The sequence below is a fragment of the Hippichthys cyanospilos genome, chromosome 16 (genome assembly GCF_059441005.1).
Source record: "Hippichthys cyanospilos isolate Australia breed blue-spotted pipefish chromosome 16, RoL_Hcya_1.0, whole genome shotgun sequence".
Taxonomy (NCBI): Eukaryota; Metazoa; Chordata; class Actinopteri; order Syngnathiformes; family Syngnathidae; genus Hippichthys; species Hippichthys cyanospilos.
The window spans coordinates 15,330,477-15,354,068 of NC_142384.1; the positions used below are offsets into that span (position 1 = coordinate 15,330,477).

At 45.3% G+C, this 23,592-nt stretch overlaps 1 protein-coding gene across 2 annotated transcripts; it reads left to right on the forward strand.

The window, feature by feature from the left end:
• Positions 1-37: 37 nt before the first annotated feature.
• Positions 38-23,385, forward strand: ep300b (EP300 lysine acetyltransferase b). 2 transcript variants are annotated; one of them, XM_088436779.1, is made up of 30 exons: positions 38-569; positions 2,734-3,326; positions 4,242-4,421; positions 4,816-5,128; positions 5,309-5,422; positions 5,581-5,823; positions 5,921-6,020; positions 6,412-6,537; positions 6,678-6,795; positions 6,913-7,096; positions 7,246-7,323; positions 7,817-7,902; positions 8,045-8,197; positions 8,654-9,151; positions 9,271-9,519; positions 9,839-10,010; positions 10,605-10,723; positions 13,678-13,917; positions 14,016-14,104; positions 15,141-15,221; positions 15,602-15,658; positions 15,920-15,997; positions 16,243-16,310; positions 16,508-16,658; positions 16,941-17,201; positions 17,305-17,470; positions 17,967-18,134; positions 18,229-18,390; positions 18,468-18,749; positions 18,923-23,385. In XM_088436779.1, exons 1-30 carry the CDS (start codon positions 476-478, stop codon positions 22,028-22,030), a joined length of 8,331 nt encoding a protein of 2,776 aa, XP_088292905.1. In that variant the 5' UTR covers positions 38-475; the 3' UTR covers positions 22,031-23,385. The 2 variants fall into 2 exon arrangements, with proteins under 2 accessions (XP_088292905.1, XP_088292906.1); XM_088436780.1 differs by having other exon boundaries at positions 8,657-9,151.
• Positions 23,386-23,592: the final 207 nt, after the last annotated feature.

Genomic DNA, 23,592 nt, shown 5'->3' on the forward strand with positions numbered 1-23,592 from the left:
GGATTCACCCAGTTTTGCATGAGAAAAGCACCGCCCGCAAAAGTGTTTATCGGGATTCCCGTTGGACTCCTCATCGGAGCGTTTCAGGTCGAACTACTGGATTTCTCCGCCGACTATGGCGGATAAAACCGAGAGAGCGACGGAGGACGGATCCCGGGACAATCGCCGTGTCGCAGCCGAGGCTACATGAGGTTGTCAGCGGGCCGCACGTCGACTCCACCTTCCCACCTCCTTCTGTTCAAATCTGCGAAGAAACAAACTCTCCGCCAAGGGAGGGGGGGTTGATCTCTGCACACAGGAATAAACCGAGACGGAGAGCGGTGAACACTCCAACGCAGCCGTCCTCTCCCCTCCCGTCCCCCAAGCGGTGGGGGGACGATCAGAAGCAATTCGGATTAGAAGACGCAAATAAGGAGAACGCGATTGCCCTTTGTGGATCTAAAACTTTTTCCCCCTCTTTGAATTTGTCAAAAATATGGCCGATAATGTCCTGGAGTCCGGCCCGTCTTCAGCCAAGAGGCCAAAGCTGTCCTCTCCAGCGCTCTCGGTGTCTGCAAGTGATGGAAACGGTATGTAGAGATTTCGTGTCCCATTTTGTTTACGAGGAGACAATAACTTGGGAGTGTGCGTTTTTTAGTTACTCAACTTGCAATCTGCAAGTTGCATGATTCGATTCTGACACAAACATATTAACGACTTGTTCGGTGCGCGAGTGTGTTTCTTCGTCGCTTTTGGACGAAAGTTGCGAGAGAGTAAAACCAAAGTGGAGCTGGTGCACTCAACTTTCTCCGAGTGATGTTTTGAAGCGTTAGCATCGATGCGCTAACTAAGCTAGCGACTACCAAGATCCACCTCCAAACAATGGGAGAGTCGAGCCACCTCAGTCGCCGTCAAAGTTCTGCTTTAAAAGTGGACAAAATGGACGGACGTTATCAAGCAGACGCAAAATGGCCCGTTCTCTCAAAGTGCTTGAAAAAACATTGTTTACAAAATAGCTCTTGGATGAACGTGACGCTACAAGAATGGGCTAGCTGTCGAGCTTCTTAAAAAAAAACTGCAGCCACCGGCTCATCAGCACTGGTTAGCAGGTTAGCTAAACACATCAGCGTTGATTTGCTCAAACTTATCGATCACCAGAAAGACGCGTCTCTGTTGCAGCAATACTTGTGGGTGGAGATTTATGATCATACTTTCAGTGCACTCGACATATAGTTAGCCGCTGATAGACTCAAGTTAAGGAGAACAACTGTCCTAAAGCAGCTAACCATTGTTCGACACTTGATTGAAGTTGTGCAAAGCGTTGGAATCAAATAGCAAATGATGTCCGAAGTCTGCTTTTTTCTTCTTGATAAAGACGTGGGGTTTAAATGAATCCCAGAGCACTTTAAAATGTCCCTTTCACGTCTTAAGGCCAAGTGGTTTTCACTTTTGTTTTACCGACAATGCCCCTCTCCTTCTCCCTCCATTGTCTACCAGCGCAGTGACAATGCTCCGCTGCTTCACAAATCATCGAGCTCCACTTTTTCTAAACAATTTTAATTCATTTCTACTTAATTTTATATTGATGCATTTAGTAATAAAAAAAAATCCACCGTTGAATAAACTTTAAGCCCGTTTTGACCTTTCCAATAACTACAAGAGAACTATACTTTTTGGAGGCGTGAACTCTAATACTACAAGTATTTCATCATTTCAGTAGATATAATTCCTACACCTTTGATTATTAGAAAACATAGTTTCGCAGCAAATTCTCAACTTGATTCACCGTGAAGTGCATTTCTAAATAAACGGAACTTTGAATTATCAACGCTTCATACAAAATAAACACAAGAAAAACTTACATCGTTGTGAGTTTGCAAGTGTGTTATTAGTTTTCTCTCTCAAACATGTAATGTACTGTATAATTGTCTATAACTGTATAATAACTTTATAATCGTATTTAAAACAATTTTCTATGTATTCACGTCATAGTACTGTATATCATATACGCTACAAGTTGATAGTTAAATAGCAATCGGAATTTCACTTGAATGAAATGAAAATGAAAAATCGTGGGGGGAAAATATAGTTGTATAGTATAGTAACAATAGTGTGGACACAAAACATGCCACCAATATCAGTGTCATATCAGATTCGCTTTTATTGTCACTGAGATGGACTCTGGTGTATACATGTGAAAAACCTTTTGCTGAGAAACTCCAATAAAATATGATGCGTTTATCAAAAAATAAAACCCAATAAAATAATTATCTCAGCATAAAATATTTAAAAGTGAATACCATTATTACACAGAATGAGGTGGTTGGCTGGACTTGGCCCTAGTACCTTGAATTTGACATGTTTTCTTATAATCCCCTCCTAATCAGAATGCAGTTACACAAACCGAGTTGATTTGGTGCGTTCATTAGTTTTAATGAAGTTTTTGTTTCCCTTAGAAGTTAGGAGAATTGTTGCAGTTGTGAGGTCTTTGCTTTTCTTGAATGGTTTTCACTGACGTCACTACAGTATTTCGATGCATTTATAGTGCGCTCTGTTTTTGTGTAGAAGCCGAGAAAATGATACATTTAAAAACTTTATTTTGTGACCCCGCTCATTCATTCAGTAGTTTGTCGTTCATGATATAAAATGATCAAAAAAACAGCTGGAAAAATGAGCATTTTCCCACATGGAAAATGTCTGTAAGACTCGAGAGAGATTTTACTGTCTTGTAAATTGTGACTTTGTTGCTTCTAGATTTTGGCTCACTCTTTGACCTCGAGCATGACCTCCCAGACGAGCTCATCAGCTCCTCGGACCTGGGGCTGACCAATGGAGGGGACATCAACCAGCTCCATACTAGTCTTGGAGGGATTGGTTTAGGTGGCCAGGATGCTGCTGCAAAACACAAACAGTTGTCTGAACTTTTGCGTACTGGTGGACCATCACAGCAGGGTGGCCCTACTTCCAACAGTACAGGACCAGGGGCTTCCATGGGCATTCTGGGAGGCGTCAGCATCTCCCCTGGTGCACCTCAAGGCATGCCTCCCCAGGCCCAGCAGCAGCAAACTGGACTAATGCAGCAGGTTGGAATGGTCGGAGGGGTGGGCTCGCTGAATCGGGCAGCTATGATGGGTTCCCAGAGGGGCAGCAACGGACAGCAACAGCAAGGCTTGATGGCGGGTCACGTGATGAACGGCTCGTCAAGAATGGGCTACCCTGGCGGTGCGGGCTTGGGTAACAACAGTAATCTTTTATCTGAGACACTACAGCAGCAGCAGGGTGGTCAGCATATGGGGTCCGGTGGTCAGCCTGGCATGCGACCACAGCAACCAGGAGCACTGAACAAGGTAAATATACGCTGATTTATTACATTGGAAAATCTTGCTCTGAAGAACAAAATGCATGAACGCATTTATTTTTATTTTATTTGTACACTCCGCTGCTTTTTAATAAGTCAAGTAAAGGATTGCTGAAGTTAATTTTACACTACAATGGATGACTTTTATTCGTTAGACAAGTGTACCGTACTGTACTGTACTGTACCGTAAACAGCTCAAGTTTAGCCTACCGCATAAATGCAAAGCACCTAGCTTTCACTGCACCCACAGCTAATGATAACAACCAGGATGCTAATGTTGTACGTGTTGTGCTAATTTATATGTTGATTATTTTTATTTATTTTTTATTTTTTTTTTATTTTTATTTTTTATCCATAGCGCTTATTTTCACAACTTCGGTGTTGCGGGCTACTTGCATTAGAGGGGGCATTTTTTCCCTTTTGGTGCATAAATGAAAGAGTTCCTGAGAAAATAGTCACATTTTAAGAGGAAGTTAACAAGAAATTGTCACTGTTCCTCACGAGTTGGGTCAAGACCAATTATGGCTTACTTTCTTTGCATGGTCGTGTGACTTTCACAAGCTGTAAATGTTGTGAATGTTTTCAGTTGACAGCAAGTCACAAAATGGCCATTCCCTGAGTTGGATAAAGATGGGGCTGTTAAGCACAAATTCCCATAGAATGCAACATATATAAATACATGATTTAAGATTATTTTTGCAACTTTACTGTTTAGCTTGTATGTACAAATGCTGAAGTAACTATTTGACTCTTAAAGTCGTGTTGTAGTGGTTATTATCATGCCTCTATTAAATTACAAAGAATCAATTGGCCTTAAGGCTCCTAACATTGTTGTCCTTCACATGCATTAGAATTGTACCAGCCCTTTTTTCTAATATTTTAGTTTTCTTCTCACCCCTCACAGATGAATATGATTGCCAATGCGGGCCCCTATGGTGGTCCCTATGGTCAGTCTGCTGGCCAGGGGCTGCCTGGAGCAGGGCTGAGCCCACAACTCCAGAATAAGACCGGAATGGCCAACAACATGGCCAGCCAGTTCAACATAGAGAAGAAGGTGCCAACGGGTCAAGGCATGCCTGGAATGGTGAGAATGATATTTAAAAAAAAAAAAAAAAAAGATAATTCATCCCCCTCATTACTGAACAGTAGGACTGTACATAAATGTTTTTTGTCGTGTGTTATACACACCCGGGATGAGATGCGTAAACACTTAAGTAGTAGCTCTTATTATTATTATTTATTATTATTATTATTATTATTCAACACCCAAGAAATATGTTTTATTTTGCAAAATCTTTGGTGACATCTTTTTATAGTAGCTGTGTGCAGGTTTAAATATCCAGACTAAGATTCCTGCTCCCCTTGCCTGATTGCTAAACCATGCCCACTTGTCCGAAATAGCACATACTTGTCATATTGCCTTCCAAAAGATGTCAGCAACGTAAAAATCAATGCTCTATATCTTGTCTCATCTCCAGATGCCTCAGCAGCAACCTCCAGGCCTTGGCAATGTATCCGTTGGTGGAGCGGCAGCAGCAGCAGCAGCAGTGGGAGCGGCTCAGGTTGGACTTGGTGCTGTAGGGGCAGGTCCCTGCGCAGCGCCCCCTACAGCAGACCCAGAGAAGCGCAAGCTCATTCAACAGCAGCTGGTCCTCTTGCTCCACGCCCACAAGTGCCAGCGAAGGGAGCAAGCTAACGGGGAAGTGAGGCAGTGCAACCTGCCTCACTGTCGCACCATGAAGAACGTCCTTAACCACATGACTCATTGCCAGGCTGGCAAGTCCTGCCAGGGTGAGTTCAATGAAGCCGTAGTGAGTTTTAGGGAGTTATAATGGCAGTTTTCAAGTACTTTGAAGGTTATTGCTTATCAATATATATTTAGCGTTCCACTGCCCTGTTTTTATTATTGTCCCAGAATTGTCACTTGGTCATCATTTTAATTTAAACCTGTTTATGTCTTTTTTGTCTTAGTGGCGCACTGTGCCTCATCAAGACAGATCATCTCTCATTGGAAGAATTGCACGCGACATGACTGTCCTGTATGCCTGCCTTTGAAAAACGCTGGAGACAAGAGGAACCAGCAATGTGAGTGCTTTTCTTGGTGTCACCACGGATGGATGTGCATTTGTGTTTTTAAACGCACCACTTTCAGTACATAACACATATTTGTTTTGTTTTTTTTGTTTTGGCTTCCCTCAATCTCACCGATCTTGCTTTCGTTGTCTATCTGCCCATCAACCCAGCTCTTGTCAGTAGTGCAGGGCTTGGTTTGGTGAACTCTTTAGGTTCAGGAGTACCCGGTGGCCAATCCAATGCTCCAAACCTCAACCCACCAAATCAGATCGATCCAAGCTCCATCGAAAGGGCCTACGCTGCGCTCGGTCTCACCTACCAGGGCAACCAGATGCAACCACAGCCACCCCAGGCCAACATGGCAAACCAGGGTGTTCAGGGGCAACCCGGGATGCGGAATCTGAATGTCATGGGTTAGCTTGCCCTTTTTTCCTATTTACATTTTTTATAGACTGTGACCTATTGATCGTAACTAAACTTAAAATGTATTCTTTAAATATCTCTACCCAGGAGGAAACGCAATGGGAGTGAATGGCGGAGTGCAGCCCCCAAACCATCAGGCGTCCCTGCTGCCAGATGCTATGCTGCAAAACAGCATAAATGCGCAGAGGTAGGACTACTTTTCAGTGGCATTAACAGTTTTACTGTTCTTAATCCTTGTGCGGTATTTTGACCTTTTTTTGGTCATTTTCCTCCATATCATTCTCACATTTTAACTAAGGGATGGCACACTCCTAGTAATGTGAAAACTAAACGGTTATTCCATGTTGAACTTTGAAATCTGGGTGAAATTTCAGCTCCCCGGTGTCATTTTTCAATACATTCTCTTAGATATGAAATACATTTGATGTAAAAATCAAAGAATTGGACAAAATATTGCAAATATTGTTTGACTCGTGGGGGCGCATAGTGCATTTTATTATAAAGAAATTTTGAGTGTTGACTTCCACCTCTAACATACCAAATGTGTTCATTGTATTCCACTCTGGCCTTCACCGCAGTATGATGAACGATAGCGGGGGGAACCTAGGATCCATGCCGACTGCAGCGCCTCCTTCTGCAGCCATGAGGAAGTCTTGGCATGAAGACATCACGCAAGACCTGCGCAACCACCTCGTGCACAAGTTGTGAGTCTACCGAATATTTCAATGTTTTACCAAACAATTCTACTCATTGTCAAAAACGTTTCCTACATTATCTGTCTGGTATCACTTCTCAGCCTTTAGTCAGCTTCACTTGGAATGTAAATTTGTCTGTTTGTGAGCAGGGTACAAGCCATCTTTCCTACTCCTGACCCGGCTGCTCTGAAGGATCGACGGATGGAAAACCTGGTGGCATATGCTCGAAAAGTCGAGGGGGACATGTATGAGTCAGCCAACAGTAGGGTAAACAACGCTTCTCTTTCTTTCTTTGCAATCAGCGCTTCAGAAAAAAATTGTCATCGGTTATCATTTATGCATCAGTCTGTAACATTCTTACATCTGTCTGCTACTCTTCTCTAGGCGGAGTACTACCACCTACTTGCAGAGAAGATCTACAAGATCCAAAAGGAGCTTGAGGAGAAGAGGAGGACACGTCTTCAAAAGCAAGGAATGATGGCAGGGCAACCTGGCTTGGCCTCCCCAGGCTTCCCACAGGGTCCTCTCGGCTTGGGTCAGCCCCCCATGGCCCCAGGGCAACCTCCAAGTAAGTACTGGAATGGTCCAATTTCCATAATCAAAAATACAAACCAGAGTTCTGCAATCTTGAAATGTCAGGTTTTTGAAAATGTGTTATGTTAGGCGTTGATGACGATTACGTTTTGGATTTCTGTAAACAACTTGTCACCCCGTCAGATGGTCCTCATGCCGATCCGTCCATGATCCGACCCGGAGGACCAAATCAGATGGCAAACAGGATGCAGAACCCAGCAGGTGAGTTTTTTTCAAGTTTTTTTGGAAGCATTTCGAGGGTGCATGCGATTCACCAGTTTTTCTGCAGGTTTCTGCAAGTGTAATTGAATTGTATTAATACAGTGACAACAGTTTATTTTCTTTTCAAAATGAAATACACTTTCCAAAATGTTAGGCGCGGTGTGTAGAATTTAGTACCATCTAAAGGCGAACTAAGAAACTGCAATGATTTTGAAGCACACACACTATGGTTTCTCTGAGAGGTTAAACTTTGAAAGCCTCCCACGGTCTACCACTACACTAAGTTCACAAAGTTCTTCAGATATCTGAAGCACGAATATGACGGCCAAACATGTCTGTGAGGCAGAGGCGACCTAAAATATTTACAACAAAATTAACATTGATGTCATAGAACATATTTTTATATTCCTGAATTTTGTTGTGGGTTTTTCAGATGAATTAATTTTATGTGTACCAGCAGATGTTGCTAAATTTCCTCCTCTTTGCCATGTAGGAATGAACCAGTTTGGTCAGATGGGGATGCAGTCCATGGGTCAAAGGTCAACACCTCCACTTCCACTTAATTCTCCCATGAACCAGGTGGGTATCACTGCACCTAAAATTACTATAATTAATGTCACACACTCATACCAAACAGAAGGCTGTGATAAAACAAAAGGACTTATTTATTAAATGGAAGTGAATTTCATATTTAACAAGCACTTACATTGTCTCCTTTCAGATGGGTATGGGATCTGCAAGAATGGGTCAGCCAAATACAACGCAGTTACAGAACCAGTACCTCCCACCGGGCCAGTTTCCAGGGTCCAGTCCCGGTCTTGGTTCTGGTCCCGTTGGTGTGAACCAGCCAGGATCTCAGGCTGCTGTGCCGCTGGTAAAGATTTAGGGCCAGAGATTATCTAGCTTGACTATGAGATGAGATGAGTAATCTGGCTCTTGGTGAATCCACTTAACATACATTTTTAGAACAAATGTTTAAAATCTAAATAAAGGAACGTGTGTCTGGTACATGCAGCATCCACTTCAACCTGTGGGCCTGGAAGGGGGCTCCTCCCACCTGTGGTCCCTTCTGGAGGTTTCTGATTTTCCCCAAATTGGGGTTTTTGAGTTTTTCCTTCCCCTTCTGGGAGCTTTGACAGGGGATGCTGTTGTGTACCTTATACTGAAAAGATGTGTCTGTACGACCTCTTTTCATTCTGTGAAGCCCTTTGAGACTTCGGTGATTTAGGGCTATATAAATAAAATTTGATTGATTGATTGATTGATGAGATGGAAACATTTTCAGTAGAATCAAAGTCTCCTCCTCCCTTCTTCTTTGTGTCCTCTGTAGCAGAACCAGATGCCAACCCCACCTTCGCTACCAGCCGGCAGTCCTTCGGCCCAATCTGCCAACCCCGCCCCCGGCTCTGCATCTTCTGGTGGCTCCTTAGGGGCTGGTGGTGTCTGCGGCACAGGGCCTCTGCCTAATTTGCCTCCATCCTCCACGTCAAACCAGCCCAACACGTTTCCTCACTGCCCGCCCATCCGAACAAACTCTCCCTCACCAGCACGCAGCTTAACGCCTCAACCTCATCAGACGACTCCCACGTTACCTCGTTCTCAGACGCCGCAGCCACAGACCCCGAGTACACCCCAGCTGCCTCCTCAGAATCAACAACAAGCATCTCAGCCGCAGCAACTACCGGGGCAGGCGGGAAACTCTGAGAAGACTCATCAGTTTCAACAGCAGAATTTTGGGGGTGCTCCTACCTCAGGCCCCCAGGCAGCTCAGGCTTCTTTGGTGCCTATCCAGAACGCACATGTGCCATTACAGCTGCCACCAACCCCAGTGAGTAGATGTCACAATTTAACCGCCTTAAGTGGTCCTCTCTTTAATTCACAAAGTCAAGTTGAATCATCTGACCCTCTCACTCCTTTTTTTTTTTTTTTAATCCACATTTTTTGCAGCTGTCACCGAAGCTTCCTGTAACAACGGATGGTCAGGTTTCTTCACCAGCCTCAGTCAGCAGCAGCACTGATGCAAGTTCCCAGCTTGCCCCGCAGGATGGTCCCGCTCCCGTTCAAGAGGATATCAAAATGGAGGTGAAAAAGCAGGAGGAGGAGGAGGAGGAAGGAGATGAAACCCAAGGAGAGGGCAAGTCTCTGGGGAAGACTGGCAAAGTTGAGCCGGACGATAAATCAGAGGAAAAGGTTGAGGTAAGACGCCCCTCAAGCCACACAAGCCAGCCATTTAATAGTTTTCATTTGTTTTCGTCAAATGTGGTGTGGAAGTCGGCATGTAACCCATTTTAGGGTTACAATTTCGATACCATGCCTACCATGCCTGTTTTTGGAAATGGGTGTGTGCGGACAAAATTCACGTGTGCATGCGAAGAACATGCACGATCCACTGTTGAACCCGACCTCTGCGTGCGAGGCAGACGTAAAAAAAAATGAATAAAATACTTCACAAAGTTTCAAAATGGTTCCTCAAAATAAGTCAATGATTTGTTGCCTTATCATGTCTCCATCCCAGATAAAGAAGGAGAATTTGTCAGAAGATGGGTGTAAAGCAGAGGCCATGGATACATCGTCATCTTCTAACTCTTCGTCAGTGGAAACTGGGGATGAGAAGAAGCCAGAGGTGAAAAAAGAGCCCAAAGAGCAAGAGGAGACATCCCCAGCAAACACTCAGAGCAAGAAGAAAAGTAAGTCTGCAGTTGCTGTATTTTTTACTCTGCTGACAGCAGTCTATTAATTATATAACAAAGTTTAAAATTGTGGGAGAAATAATCAATTATTAGATGTAGTAAAATAGTAAATAATGTGTGAATTGCACAGTATAGCCCAGCTGTAGAAATCCAATGTTTTTTTTTTCCAATCCCAAATCCATATTCCAGTCATTATAAAACATTGATAAACATTTAATATTTGTCTTTCACAAAAAGGGGAGCACCCCCATACACAAGTAAAATTTGAATATCGAGGGAAAAAAAATCACTGTATACCTGAAATCTAGATTACAAGCAATGTTATGATTTTGCCATTTAGCTCAACACACGTCAATTTTTTGGGTTAATTTCAACAGAATACATCTGTTCCATCGTGTATATTATAAATTAAAAATGCTTTATTTAAAAAAGTAACAAGTCACACAGTAAAAAAAAAAAAAAAATTAGGAGAAATGCATCAATTTAATAAACATGGCCTTGCATGAATAATAAAATGATAGTTGTCACAATTAATGTTTTGTCCGTTCCTCCTTTGTGCTATTTTTTTGTTTTCCCTGTTTTTTGGTGCAGTCTTTAAGCCAGAGGAGCTCCGTCAGGCTCTGATGCCCACCTTGGAGGCTTTGTACCGGCAGGACCCCGAGTCCCTCCCCTTCCGTCAGCCGGTGGACCCCCAGTTACTGGGAATACCCGTACGTATTCGAACTAGTAACAAAACTAACCTGGTAAGGGACTGCACTGGCTGCCATTTTGCTTCAACTCCTCTAAAAATGTAGTTTTTTTTCTTTTATTTTATCTTGTTTTGTTTTATATTATTCATCCATCAAACTTTCGATCATGTTTTTCATCGCTGTAATTTCTGTATGGCGTATTTGAAATATGTTATAGGCATATTCTGGCCTTCATTCTTTTATTACCCTTGCATGTCAAAGGTTAGGAAAATGAGATGGCATGTATGTTTCTGTCTCTTCGTTTAAACGTCTACGCACCTGGAAATCAAAGCAATTGCTCTTATGAACATTTCCTAATGACTAATACATATCAGAGCTTGGTGATGGATACCAACCACAATTGATACAATATGATATATTCTGAGCCTCTGGTGTCGCTCAAAGACTGTCAAACATGCATAACACATACGATACATGCCAAAATATTTAAGTATTTAAGTGTTCATAATCCAATTGCTTTTGTTTATCATATCGATTCATTAGCCATTTTCCATTTCAATTTTGTTTTTTTCTGCCTCTTGTGAATCATACATCTTTGGTCATTCTAGTGGTCCATCGCTTGCTTTCTAGTTCAGTTCCTCACCAGTAGCAGTGTGTTAGTAGGCAGTGTGTAAAGGCGGGGCCAGTAATCATCATATTGAGGATGTTGTGTGTGCGTGTTATGCCACACAGTATTAACAGGCATATTAAATACATTTCTTGATTTAGGTTGCTATGAATACTTGGGATGCACCGAATTTTCAGAGACTGAAATATTTGAGATAAAAATGCATTTTCGGCCCCCAAAAAAGAAAACACCAAAACAGCATGAAAACGGATGAACCTGCTCATCAAATATGCTGTTATTGTAAGGCACAAGTCTTTAGCGTTAGCGCTACCCACTAACTAAATGCACATGGTGCATTCAAAAGCAGTTATGGTTTGGTTTTTCCACAAGCATTCCTTTTTTGCGTGTTTCGGTCAAATATTTTCATTTTGGTGCATCCCTAATAAGTTGATACAAAAAAGTCAACTTTTGACATCATATGCAATAAATTATATAAATAGAACTAGCGTATGAATTAGTTGATGTGAGTTATTCCACGGGGGATAAGGGTATTTGTATGAAGTGATGTTGCCATGGTAACTCGACAACCCTGCTCTAAGAAACTCTCAGCCCCTCTCTCATAGTTAGGTTGAGTCTCCAACAAGAACACATTTTTCCTCAAACAATTGGTTGACGGTAGAAAAATTGAAAAAGCCTACAATATTCATTCCTCTATATTTGCCTCGCCTCAGCACAGTTGGCTTGAATTAATGCCACCTTGATCTAACGCTGCTGGTGCTGTTAATGCCAAACGCCATGTTGCTAAAAACGTAAAGCTTTGTCTGCTTTTTTGCCGTTTGCTCTGTTCAGTTCTTAGTTTTGCACCCAGTCCTCTTAAGATTCTTGAGCACTGAGCCAGCCCCCCCCCCCCTTTTTTTTTTTAATCCAAATAATTTTGATGATCGTAAAGCAGGTTTCAGTTGCAAAAACATACACTACTCCATTCAAGTTTGGGTTACTTTTATTATGCTTTTATGTGAAATTTTAGAATGAAGCTAACATGCAAATGTAACCTATACAGGTAGATTTAATTTGGCCCTATTTTAAGGGTTGGCTAAATCCAGGATGCTTCATTTTTCAATACCAAGATCAATGTGTGTGTTTTTAATCGAGCACATGATATTAGCTCATTAATTTGTTTTGGGGAACTCCGTCAATAACTGACATCTTTCAATATGCTCTCTGTGGTGAACCTCCCCTATCATAGTCATGTTTTCTGCTGTTTTTGTTATTGTTCACCAAGATATGCAAATACAATGCGATCATATAGGCGTTTTTTTTAGCATAATTGTTCAACGCTTCTTAAATCAGATTTTAATTTAAAAGCAATAGCTTGATATCTCCTCCCAGGTCCACTTCCATGGTGCACATTCGCTTTTGTAGCCTCGTCTCTGCAGCAGCAGAACTCTGCTTTCATATTTTTCAAAGTCCCCCGATGCCTCCGTCTTTACATGAATCTGTAAATGCATCCTCAACATTCCTGCATGCTGGATTTTTTTTGGTGGTATGGGATGTGATAGCTTGTTAGTTGTGAGAGTTAGCATAGACCTGCTGGCTCGGCTCCCGTAAAACCGCTAGCCTTCCTAAATGTATGGAAACTAAAAGCATTTGTCACCAAAATTCACACACACACTCTTACTCTTGTCCTCTTCAATGTGTATAAATATAAAAATGATCATCACTAAATTTTTGGTTTTGTCACCTAATGTTTGTTTTCCCCATCCAAGCACGCTTTCACTGTCAAATAATCCAAAATATTGTGCCGATTGTTTTGATATTTTTTGCATGTTGACGTGGACGAGAGTAGAAATCGCCTTCACACACCAAACGTTGAACCCAATCAGTCCTTTGAAGTTTTCAATTCTATCTTAATGAATTGTAGTTTCATCCTTGAATTTCACCCAATTTTTCCAACTTTTTGGAGCAGTGTATGCAACAACAACAAAAATCTTCTGCAGTCAACTTTGATAAAAAAAAAATAAACAGTAGGAGTAGCTGCATACTCATTGTCAATTGTCATTGGCAGACATATGTCGGGGTGCAAAGCGAAGAGCTCGAGGGCCGAAGTTGTCATGTCTCTCTGTTTGCACACAAACCCTCTTTTCTGCAGTGCTCAACAACATTGTCCCCCTGCACCCTCTTCTCTCCCTACTCTGGTCCATCTGCAATGCCTGACGTCGCTGCTGATGCCACTCCTGATCCCCACCTCCTTCATTTTGGCCTCTCGGATATGCTCTCTCTTCTCACCCTCCGTTCAACCACCTCAATTTCTACACTTTTTTTTTTTCGACCCGATTTTTGAATGCGGACGGCGCCCTCTCCGAACCAGGACTACTTTGACATCGTGAAGAACCCCATGGACCTGTCGACCATCAAGCGGAAACTGGACACGGGGCAGTACCAAGAGCCGTGGCAGTATGTGGAGGATATCTGGCTGATGTTCAACAACGCCTGGTTGTACAACCGCAAGACGTCCCGCGTGTACAAGTACTGCTCCAAGCTGGCTGAGGTGTTTGAGACCGAGATCGATCCTGTCATGCAGGGCTTGGGATATTGCTGCGGTAGGAAGGTGAGGAAACATCTTCGACAACGTTGTTCCTTCAATAATGAATGAGCCTCCTGCATTTTTTTTTTAAATGTCTTTTTTTTTTTTTTTCTTTCCCCCAGTTTGAGTTTTCCCCCCAAACTTTATGCTGCTATGGGAAACAATTATGCACCATCCAGCGTGATGCTGCTTATTTTAGCTACCAGAACAGGTAAGGTCTATCTGCTTATTGGAGTACAAGCACACATACAAATAATAATCATGCAGAGGAATTTGAAAACACCGGCGGCATTAACCGCAACAGTCCAGTCAATTCGGCTCAAGTTCTTTTCGTAATCTGCACGTTTAATACGGTATTTCTTGCACTTTAGTATCATTGATGTGGTACGATCACTAATAAGTTTTAATTTGGCTTCAAATATCACCCTGCCATTCATCTGCATAGCTCATCATGTACTGTAGGTTTTCATTGTTGTCATTCATAAAGTGGGCTCCTGACTTTTCTGTTCCTAATTTGGCTAAGTTGTGGCTTTTTCCTCTGAGGGAGCTTACATGCTCAATACGTGACCACTTGAAGGAGTGGGGCGGTAAACTCGCTCGCCATCCGAGGGAAGGGCTCCCACTTTATAAATAAAGCGAAAGGATGATGGGTCTTCTTGTTGCTCAACCATAAGATTTCTCCTAATCCACCCCCATGTTTTGGAGAGTGAGCCCCATCCTCCTCCATAGCTCCGAGTGGTCTCTCATGTCGGTGTAATGTTGTTGTTGTTTACCACTGAACGTCTGACGCTAATCTTTGCTTTGCCTTGGCTCTCTGTCCTCTGTTGGTTGTTGTTCACACTTTGTCCATCCCCACCCCCAATACCTTCATTGTCCCTGTCTGATCTGTCACGATTTATTTCACGCTTTTTTTTTTTTTTAATATTCATTTTGACCTCCCTTCCCCTCCCCTTCTCTCCCTCCCTTTTTTTAACGCTTGTGATGTCTGCATTGGCCTGCTTTGGTGTGACCAATCATCCACTCCGAAATTTACGCTCAAAATCAAAACACCTGCCCACACAACACTTCTGCATCACGATTGGCTGCTGGCGACGACCTTCCTTGCCCTCTGCCTCCTCCTGTGTGTACGCCCCCTGGCCTGCCCCGCCCTGCCCTGATTGGCGGCTGCTTCTTCGTGCCCTCTCTGTGATTGGCTGTGCTGATGGCGAACGGTGTAGTTCACCAAAATATGGGCTTCTTGCTGACAGGTACCACTTCTGTGAGAAGTGTTTCAACGAAATCCAGGGCGAGAGTGTCTCCCTGGGCGATGACCCCTCCCAGCCTCAGACGTGAGTTTCTCTCCTCGATTTCCAAATAACGTATCTCGCCGGCTTTCAATCCTCTGCTGATCTAGTTTAGATAGTCGTGTCGGCGACCTGATTCTTGCAGCATCAGATATCAAACACGTTGGTTAGAATGTAACATTTATCTAAATCTACACCATTCCATCAATTGTTAAAAAATGATGGAGATTTTCATGTATTATCTCTACTATCTTTTTCTAACTTGTTTGGAATCTAATAATTTAATATCTTATCGACTTCATCCTAATTTGGCCTCGCTGTGCCACTGGATTATTTATTGCAATGTAATTTGCGATCTTGTTGATATATGCAATTGAATTTGCAAAGGCAAAAGATGACACGGGGTTTCTTCTTCTCTCTGACAGGTCCATCAACAAAGACCAATTCCAGCGAAAGAAGAATGACACGCTTGACCCTGAGTTGTAAGTCCCAGTGTAACTATTTCAAATTTCTGCAAATGTTTAGCAATAATAGAGGTATGGTCATCATTCAAAATTCATCTCAGTTAGCCTCTCTTTAATTCTTAAGAGCAATAATCAAACTAGCAAGAATGGTCATTTTTTTGGTTTCTCAGAAATTATTTATACTTCATAGCTTGGAGCAAAATGATGAATTTCCATAGTGTTCTGAACTGATGGTATATTGTCTTCCACCTTTTGTCTGCTTTTTTCCTTCTTGCTCAGGCTTGTGGAATGTGGCGACTGCGCTCGTAAAATGCACCAGATCTGTGTCCTGCATAATGAAACCATTTGGCCTTCAGGGTGAGCAAAACCTTTTGTCAACAATGTAATAACACGGACTTTTATGCATGATTTTTGCGCTTTCATAAGCCAGTTGGTTTTGAAGTGTTAACGCAAATGAATTTAACTACCTTTTACCTCTTGAAATTGATGTGTGTGACAAATAACCAGAACTTGAATTTTTTTGACATCCTTTGTTGTGCTTGAAAATGTCTGTTCTTCAAATTCATAAATATATATTTATTTGTCTTCCTCCCAAAATGCAGCTTTGTCTGCGACAACTGTCTCAAGATGGCCAATAAGACACGGAAAGAGAACAAATATGCAGCTAAAAGTAAGTTTGATATGATGTATCATGATTTATTATATACTAGACTTTACGCCGATCTTATTGGATCTTAAATATCACGATTTTTCCATTTGATGCAAAATCGGTGATCAGCTGTAATAAAATTGCTTAAAGTCTTCACATATAGAAAGATTTGTTCAATTCCCATGACCTAAATGAAACTGCTTGCCATTATTATCCAGGGCTTCCTCAGACCAAGCTGGGAAACTTTTTGGAGACACGGGTGAATGACTACATCAAACGGCAGAACCACCCCGAGGCTGGCGAGGTCACCATCCGTGTGGTCCACGTCTCCGACAAGGTGGTTGAAGTCAAACCAGGCATGAAGTCTAGGTAGGATACCTCATGTTTGCAAATGTTTTTTGGGGAAAACTATTGAGATTTTACTGAACTGAATTTGCTGGATGAATGATTAGAAGTATAATTCATGAGATCATAATCTTTCAGCACGGTAGAGCAATTGAAACACAAATTGTTTTATTGATTCAGTTTGAGAATGTAGTAATGAATTATGTGAGCATACAATTAAAATGTCCCAATGTGGTCAGCCTTCTGTTTAATCGTGAGTTTGTGAAAAGTTTGCTCATCATGGCGTTTTCTCTTTTGATTTACCAGGTTTGTGGACAGTGGGGAGATGTCAGAATCTTTCCCATACAGAATGAAAGCCTTATTTGCATTTGAGGATGTGGATGGAGCAGACGTGTGTTTTTTTGGGATGCACGTTCAAGAGTACGGCTCTGACTGTCCCCCTCCCAACCAGAGACGAGTGTATATCTCTTACCTGGACAGCGTTCACTTCTTTAAGCCACGACACCTCAGGACCGCTGTCTATCATGAGATCTTGCTCGGGTACCTGGAATATGCAAAGAGGCTTGGGTAAGCTTGGACAGCAGCGTGTAGCCTCAAAGACGATTTTGCGTGGACTGGAAAAATTGAAAATGTATTCTCAATGACCACGGTATCTCATTTCCCGCTTCAGGTTTACAACAGGTCACATTTGGGCATGTCCCCCAAGTGAGGGCGATGACTACATCTTCCATTGTCACCCACCGGATCAGAAGATTCCCAAGCCGAAAAGGCTGCAAGAGTGGTACAAAAGAATGCTGGACAAGGCGGTGGCTGAGCGCATAGTTCATGACTACAAGGTAATAACTTTAGTTCCTCCGATCACACCAACGTTAATTAGATGCAAATGAGTTCTTATCAACGATATGCTAACATATACCTGGCACAAACTACTGTAAAATGCGAATGAGCTAAACGCATCCAAGGCTGACTCCTCTCAATTAAAGCCACACCATCCTTCTCACTACAAAATATGATATCAACAGTGCACAGAGGTGGCGCCAAAAAACAAAGATCAAGCCCAACAAAGCGCAATCGAAAGAACCATTCAACTAAATCAGTTCTAAAACATCATCCTTTCGGATGCGGCCCAGTAGCAGTTGATCCACGGCCGGTGGTTAGGGACCAATGCCCTATGGGAGTAACAGAACTGGAGATTCATTGGGGACCTTCTCTACCTATCCATATACGTGAATGTTCTAGTTTTGATTCAATTTCTGTGGGTAATTGTATACACGGTATGCTTAATCAAGAAGACTCTGTACTCAAACAAGCTCGGAACTATTTCTTCCTCAGGATATCTTCAAACAAGCAACAGAGGACCGCCTGACCAGTGCGAAGGAGCTGCCGTACTTTGAGGGAGACTTCTGGCCCAACGTTCTGGAAGAGAGTATCAAGGAGCTGGAGCAAGAGGAGGAGGAGAGGAAGCGGGAGGAGAACAGTACCTGTAATGAGAGTACTGATGTAAGCGTGAGTCACATGATAGTCACTATGCGCCAAATCGCGTTTATTTGTCACGGCTGCCGCGACATTAAAATTGATTTTGCGATGGTCCTAGGCCACAAAAGGAGACAGCAAGAATGCCAAAAAGAAGAACAACAAAAAGACGAGCAAGAACAAGAGCAGCATGAGCCGAGCAAACAAGAAGAAGCCGGGAATGCCCAACGTGTCCAATGACCTATCCCAGAAGCTCTATGCCACTATGGAGAAACATAAGGAGGTTAGTGCTCATTTGAGGATACGTGAATCTTTTGCGATATATGTTTGATTCTCATTTCAATCTGATGGCTTCATCAGGTCTTCTTTGTCATCCGGCTCATCGCTGGCCCCACTGCCAACTCCCTGCCCCCCATCGTTGACCCCGACCCCCTGATGGCCTGTGACCTGATGGATGGCCGTGACGCCTTCCTAACGTTGGCGAGGGACAAGCATCTGGAGTTCAGCTCTCTCAGGCGGTCCATGTGGAGTTCCATGTGTATGTTGGTGGAGCTCCATAACCAGAGCCAAGACCGTTTTGTCTACACTTGCAACGAGTGTAAACACCACGTGGAGACGCGCTTCCACTGCACTGTTTGCGAGGTGAGAATTGGGGGCCGTGGGCTCTTGATTATTGGATTGGAATTCCTGTGAACTTGTGTAAAGGCATTGAAAGATTGTACAACCAGAATAAATATGCTTATTTTAGGTAGGGAACTTGAATTGGTAGCTCTAGATTGTGGTAATTACAGTACTCTTCCGTTTCCCCCTTCCAGGACTATGACTTGTGCATTACGTGCTACAACGCTAAAGGCCACGAGCACAAAATGGACAAGTTGGGACTCGGGCTGGACGACGACAGCAACAACCAGGCGGCAGCGTCCACCCAGAGCCCGGGCGACTCTCGCCGCCTGAGCATCCAGCGCTGCATCCAGTCGCTGGTCCACGCGTGCCAGTGCCGCAACGCCAACTGCTCGCTGCCGTCGTGCCAGAAGATGAAGCGCGTTGTTCAGCACACCAAAAGCTGCAAGCGCAAGACCAACGGCGGCTGTCCCATTTGCAAGCAGCTCATCGCTCTGTGCTGTTACCATGCCAAACACTGCCAGGAGAACAAATGTCCCGTGCCGTTCTGCCTAAACATCAAGCAAAAACTCCGGCAGCAGCAACTCCAGCACCGGCTCCAACAGGCGCAGATGTTAAGACGGAGGATGGCCAGCATGCAGAGGGTGGGGCAGCCCGCCGGGGGTCAACCAGGAGGACCCGTTATGGGACTGCCGTCACCTGGCACAAATGGCATCACGGCACCCAGTACGCCGACGTCCGTCGGAACGCAGCCGCCGACCCCTCAGACGCCGACTCAGACCATGCCCGCGGTGCCGCAGCAAGCAATGGGTCCTGGGCCCGGGGTTCAGCAAGTTCCGCAAGCTGGTGGTATGCCTCCGCAGCAGCAGCAACTTCACCACCAGTTTCAGCAGATGCCAGGGGGAGGCGGCGGCACCGGGGGCTTAATGAGCTCCCCTCAACATCAGCATCAGATGCTGTCGCAGGGTCAGCCGCAGCAAAGCGGAGCCGGACCCAACCATCAGCAGCTCCACCAGCACCCCAACAACATGCCCGTGTTTGCTAACAGACCCCCCGGCTCATCTCCGCTGCACCAATCCCAAGGAAAACCAGTTCTCGGATCTGCGACACCGCCTCGCCAGCAACCCGGTTGTCCGGTCATGGCCGGAAATGTCGGAGGTCAACCTCCCAACCAGCCCCAAGGCCAGCCCGCTCTTCCGCAGCAACAGCAGCCGTCCGGCCCTCCGCCGGCCGCGGTGGAGATCGCCATGAAGATCCAGAGGGTGGCAGACGCCCAGAGGAAAATGGCGCTGCAGAGGCAAGCGGCCGCGGGACTCATGCCTCCTCACCCGCACCATCAACAGGGCCAAGGTCAACAGATGGCCATGGGACACCCGGGGAGCGGAGGGGCGGCGGGACCCCAGGGCATGCCGCCGCAAAACCAAGCTGCGATGCAGTCTGCTCGGGCCCACATGGAGCAGCAGCAGCAGCAGCAGAGCGCTACGGCTGGGATGATGGTTGGCGCCGGTGGACCCATGCTACAACAGCAAGGTAACATTCCACAGATCCCATCTCAGGTTCAACTACAACAGCAGAGGATGGGCGCTCCCCTTCAAAACCCGCAGCAGCAACAGCAGTGGGCAGGCCAGGGGATGCCGCCCCAGCAGAGGCAGGCTATGATGAACCAAATGGGTCATCAGGTTTTGATGGTAGCGCAGCAACAACAACAGCAAATGCAGCAACAGCAGCAAGCTCAGAGTCACTCTGCTATGATGAATATTGCGCAACAACAACAGCAGCAGCAGCAGCAGCAGGCGCCACAAGGCGCCGCCAGTGCGGTGCTCGCGGGAGCCGGGCCGGGGGCTGCCGGCGTCCCGGGAGCCGGCCCGGGCGGCAACATCACCCAAGCCGCGCTGCAGGATCTGTTACGCACTCTCCGCTCGCCAAGCTCGCCGCTCCAGCAGCAACAGGTTCTCAACATCCTGCGCTCCAACCCCCAACTCATGGCCGCGTTTATCAAACAAAGAGCCTCCAAGTACAAAGGAGGCCCGGGAGGTCCGGGACCCACCGGGGCGGCCGTCGGTAATGTGATGGCCGGAGGGGGCCCGCAGGTGAACATGAACGCGTCCGGCGCGAACCAGTCGGGGATGCATATGGGGGGCCAGGCGGGGGCCAACATCGCCACGATGGCTCAGCTACAGCAGCAGCAAATGCAACAGCAGCAAATGCAACAGCAGCAGCAAATGCAACAGCAACAGAGACCGGTCCTCGGTGGTTTACAGCAGCAGCAGCAGCAGCAAGTTGCAGCGCTCCAGCAGCAACAAGCCGGCGGAAGAGCTCTGCAGGGCCAGGGCCCACAAATGGCCAATCTGAACAATCCCCAATATCGAGAGCTGCTCATGAGGAGACATTTGCAACAGCAGCAGCAGCAGCAGCAGCAGCAATCGCAGCAGCAGCAAATGGGAGTCAATCACGGTCAGTTTCAGCAACCCCAGCCCCCGCAGGGCCAGACCTACATGGGCCAGCCTGGTATGCAGCCACCCCCAGTGGGACAGGGCCCTCCAGGAGGTCCGCAACAACCCGGGGTCCCCCCTGGCCAGCAGGGCGCGTCATACCAGCAGCAACAGGCCACGGCGGCGCTGCAGCAGAGGCTGCAGCATCAGCACCACCTCCAGATGCAACAACATAACTCCATGGCGGGCTTGCCCGGGGGCGATTCGGGGCCCGGCGGAGGCGGCGTGGGTCCCCCGCAGCCGCCCCAGGGCCCTCAGGCGGGTCAAAACGGCCCCCCGCCTTCTCAGGCCCTCCTTCAGCAAGCCCTCCACCAGAGGCTGCTGCAACAACAGCAGCAACATCTCGGCACCGGGGGCTCGCCGGCGCAGCACAGCAATCCCATGAGCCCCCAGCAGCCCCCCCAGATGGCCCAGTCCCCGCACCCCCACCTGCAAGGCCAGACGCTTCCCACCTCCCTGGCCAACCAGGTGCGCTCGCCTCAGCCCTCGCCGAGACCTCAGTCGCAGCCGCCGCACTCCAGCCCGTCGCCGCGCATGCAGCCGCAGCCGTCCCCTCATCACATATCGCCCCAGATGCAGACGGGCTCCCCCCACCCGGCCCACCTGAACCAGCACCACCCGGGTTTGGTGGCGCCGCAGCAGCAGCAGCCTTCGTCCCAGCAGCAACAGAACTCCATGGAACAATTTGGCTCGGAGCAGAGTGCCATGTTATCTCAGCTGAGCGGGATGGCGGCTCTCCATGGGCAGGGGGGCAGCAGCCAGGACCCGCTGGGCCAGAACATCAATCACAATCCTTTAGACATCATGTAGGAATTCTACTTCATGTGTCATATTGAGCTTGGGGGGAGGGGGGGGGGGCGATTTTTCGCACAAACTGCACTCATCCAGGACAGTGTTATCCATCTTTATTACTTAGCCTTCTTTTTTTTTTATACTTATGATTAAATGTTATTTAAAATGTTTTCACTAAAGATGCATTGAACTGAACTTCCTATGGGAGATGAACAATAAATCAAGCAGTCATTAAATTAGAGTAAATGAATTGTAAGTTATTGCTGTTTAATATATTTTTTGCCAATCGTGGACAAAGGGGATGGGGGGGTTGCGTCGCACCCCTGCGTCTTGCAGAATACAGTGTGTGAAAGGTCATATTTTTGGAGGATAAGGGGGAAAATGCCTTTTAAGACATGTTTTTAAGTATTCAAGAATTAAAGAGGAAGTGGAATAATGCAAATAACTTTTTTTTTTGTTTCCTGCATTTCAGTCTGTTTTGTTTTTGCAGAGTGAAAATGGTATTATTATTCATGTCAATCCAAACATGATGCATATTTTCTTTTTTATGTTTGGTTTGCATTATTTATTGTCTTCTTTTTGGGGTTGGGGACATTATGTACCTTGAGACTGCGCTACATTTCCTATAGAAATCTATTTTTGTTATTGAACGGGGTTAGTGGACATTTTTGTTTGAATTATCATGTCTTTAGTTTGTTTGTGTCCAGGCGGGGGGGTGAAAAAACATTCAGATGTCAGTCAGTGTTTTCTTGCAGTCGTCAACAGTCTGCTGTGAGTTTTGACGTGTCGGGAGGACATCGTTGCGATGTCCCGGCCAGCTTGCGTGACGGACATCCGCCATGCTGGAAGGGAGCGGAGCGTTCCCTCGCAAACATGCAGGCCCTCTCCCTCGAATGTGTGTGCACTCCTTCCTTAAAAGACACTCGTTTTGGAGCTTGGGAGACTTGGGGAGGGGGGGCTGCGCACCTGTGTGCCTGTAACTTTTCGAGTACATCGGCTGGGATGTGAAACATGAGCGTGATGGGCTCCTTGTATTGTTTTTTTTCTTTTATTAAAATTTCTCTTTTTTTTTGGATTCAAAGAAGAATATCGATCCAAATGAACTGTGTTGCACAGAACTGAGGAGAATGCAGGAGATATGAACAGTCATTCTCCGTCTTTCTGCCTCGTCCCAGTTGCTGCTTCCCTTGGACCACCCCGACCCCGTCCCCTCTCGACCCCTGCCAGGAGGAGAGTTGCTCTCCCCCAAAGTCCATCCTCTATCTTTCTGCTAAGAACTTTGGGAGTTTATTTAATATTTTTTACTGTACAAAGGAAAAAAAACTGTGGACTCAAATACTTTTTTTTTTATAATAAAATGAAAACAAACATTAGTGATGTGGCTAGTTGTGTATGACTTTGGGATAAAAAAAACCTTGAGAATTTCTTTGAAAAAAAAAAAAACATGTCCACTTGACAGTTTACATGGGCTAAATTTGACACCTATAGGGTGTACATCTCGACCAACAACGCTTTATATGTTCTCATTGCATTGTGTTTATGTTTTGAGTTATGTTTAATGCCCTTAGCGTCTACTATTT

Bases quoted from the DNA above. Each gene is read 5' to 3' on its own strand.
- ep300b (XM_088436779.1), top strand. From the start codon at position 476: ATGGCCGATAATGTCCTGGAGTCCGGCCCGTCTTCAGCCAAGAGGCCA. The intron at 4,422-4,815 runs GTGAGAATGATA...TCTCATCTCCAG, and splicing joins GTCAAGGCATGCCTGGAATG to ATGCCTCAGCAGCAACCTCC. The intron at 16,659-16,940 runs GTAGGATACCTC...TTGATTTACCAG, and splicing joins AAACCAGGCATGAAGTCTAG to GTTTGTGGACAGTGGGGAGA.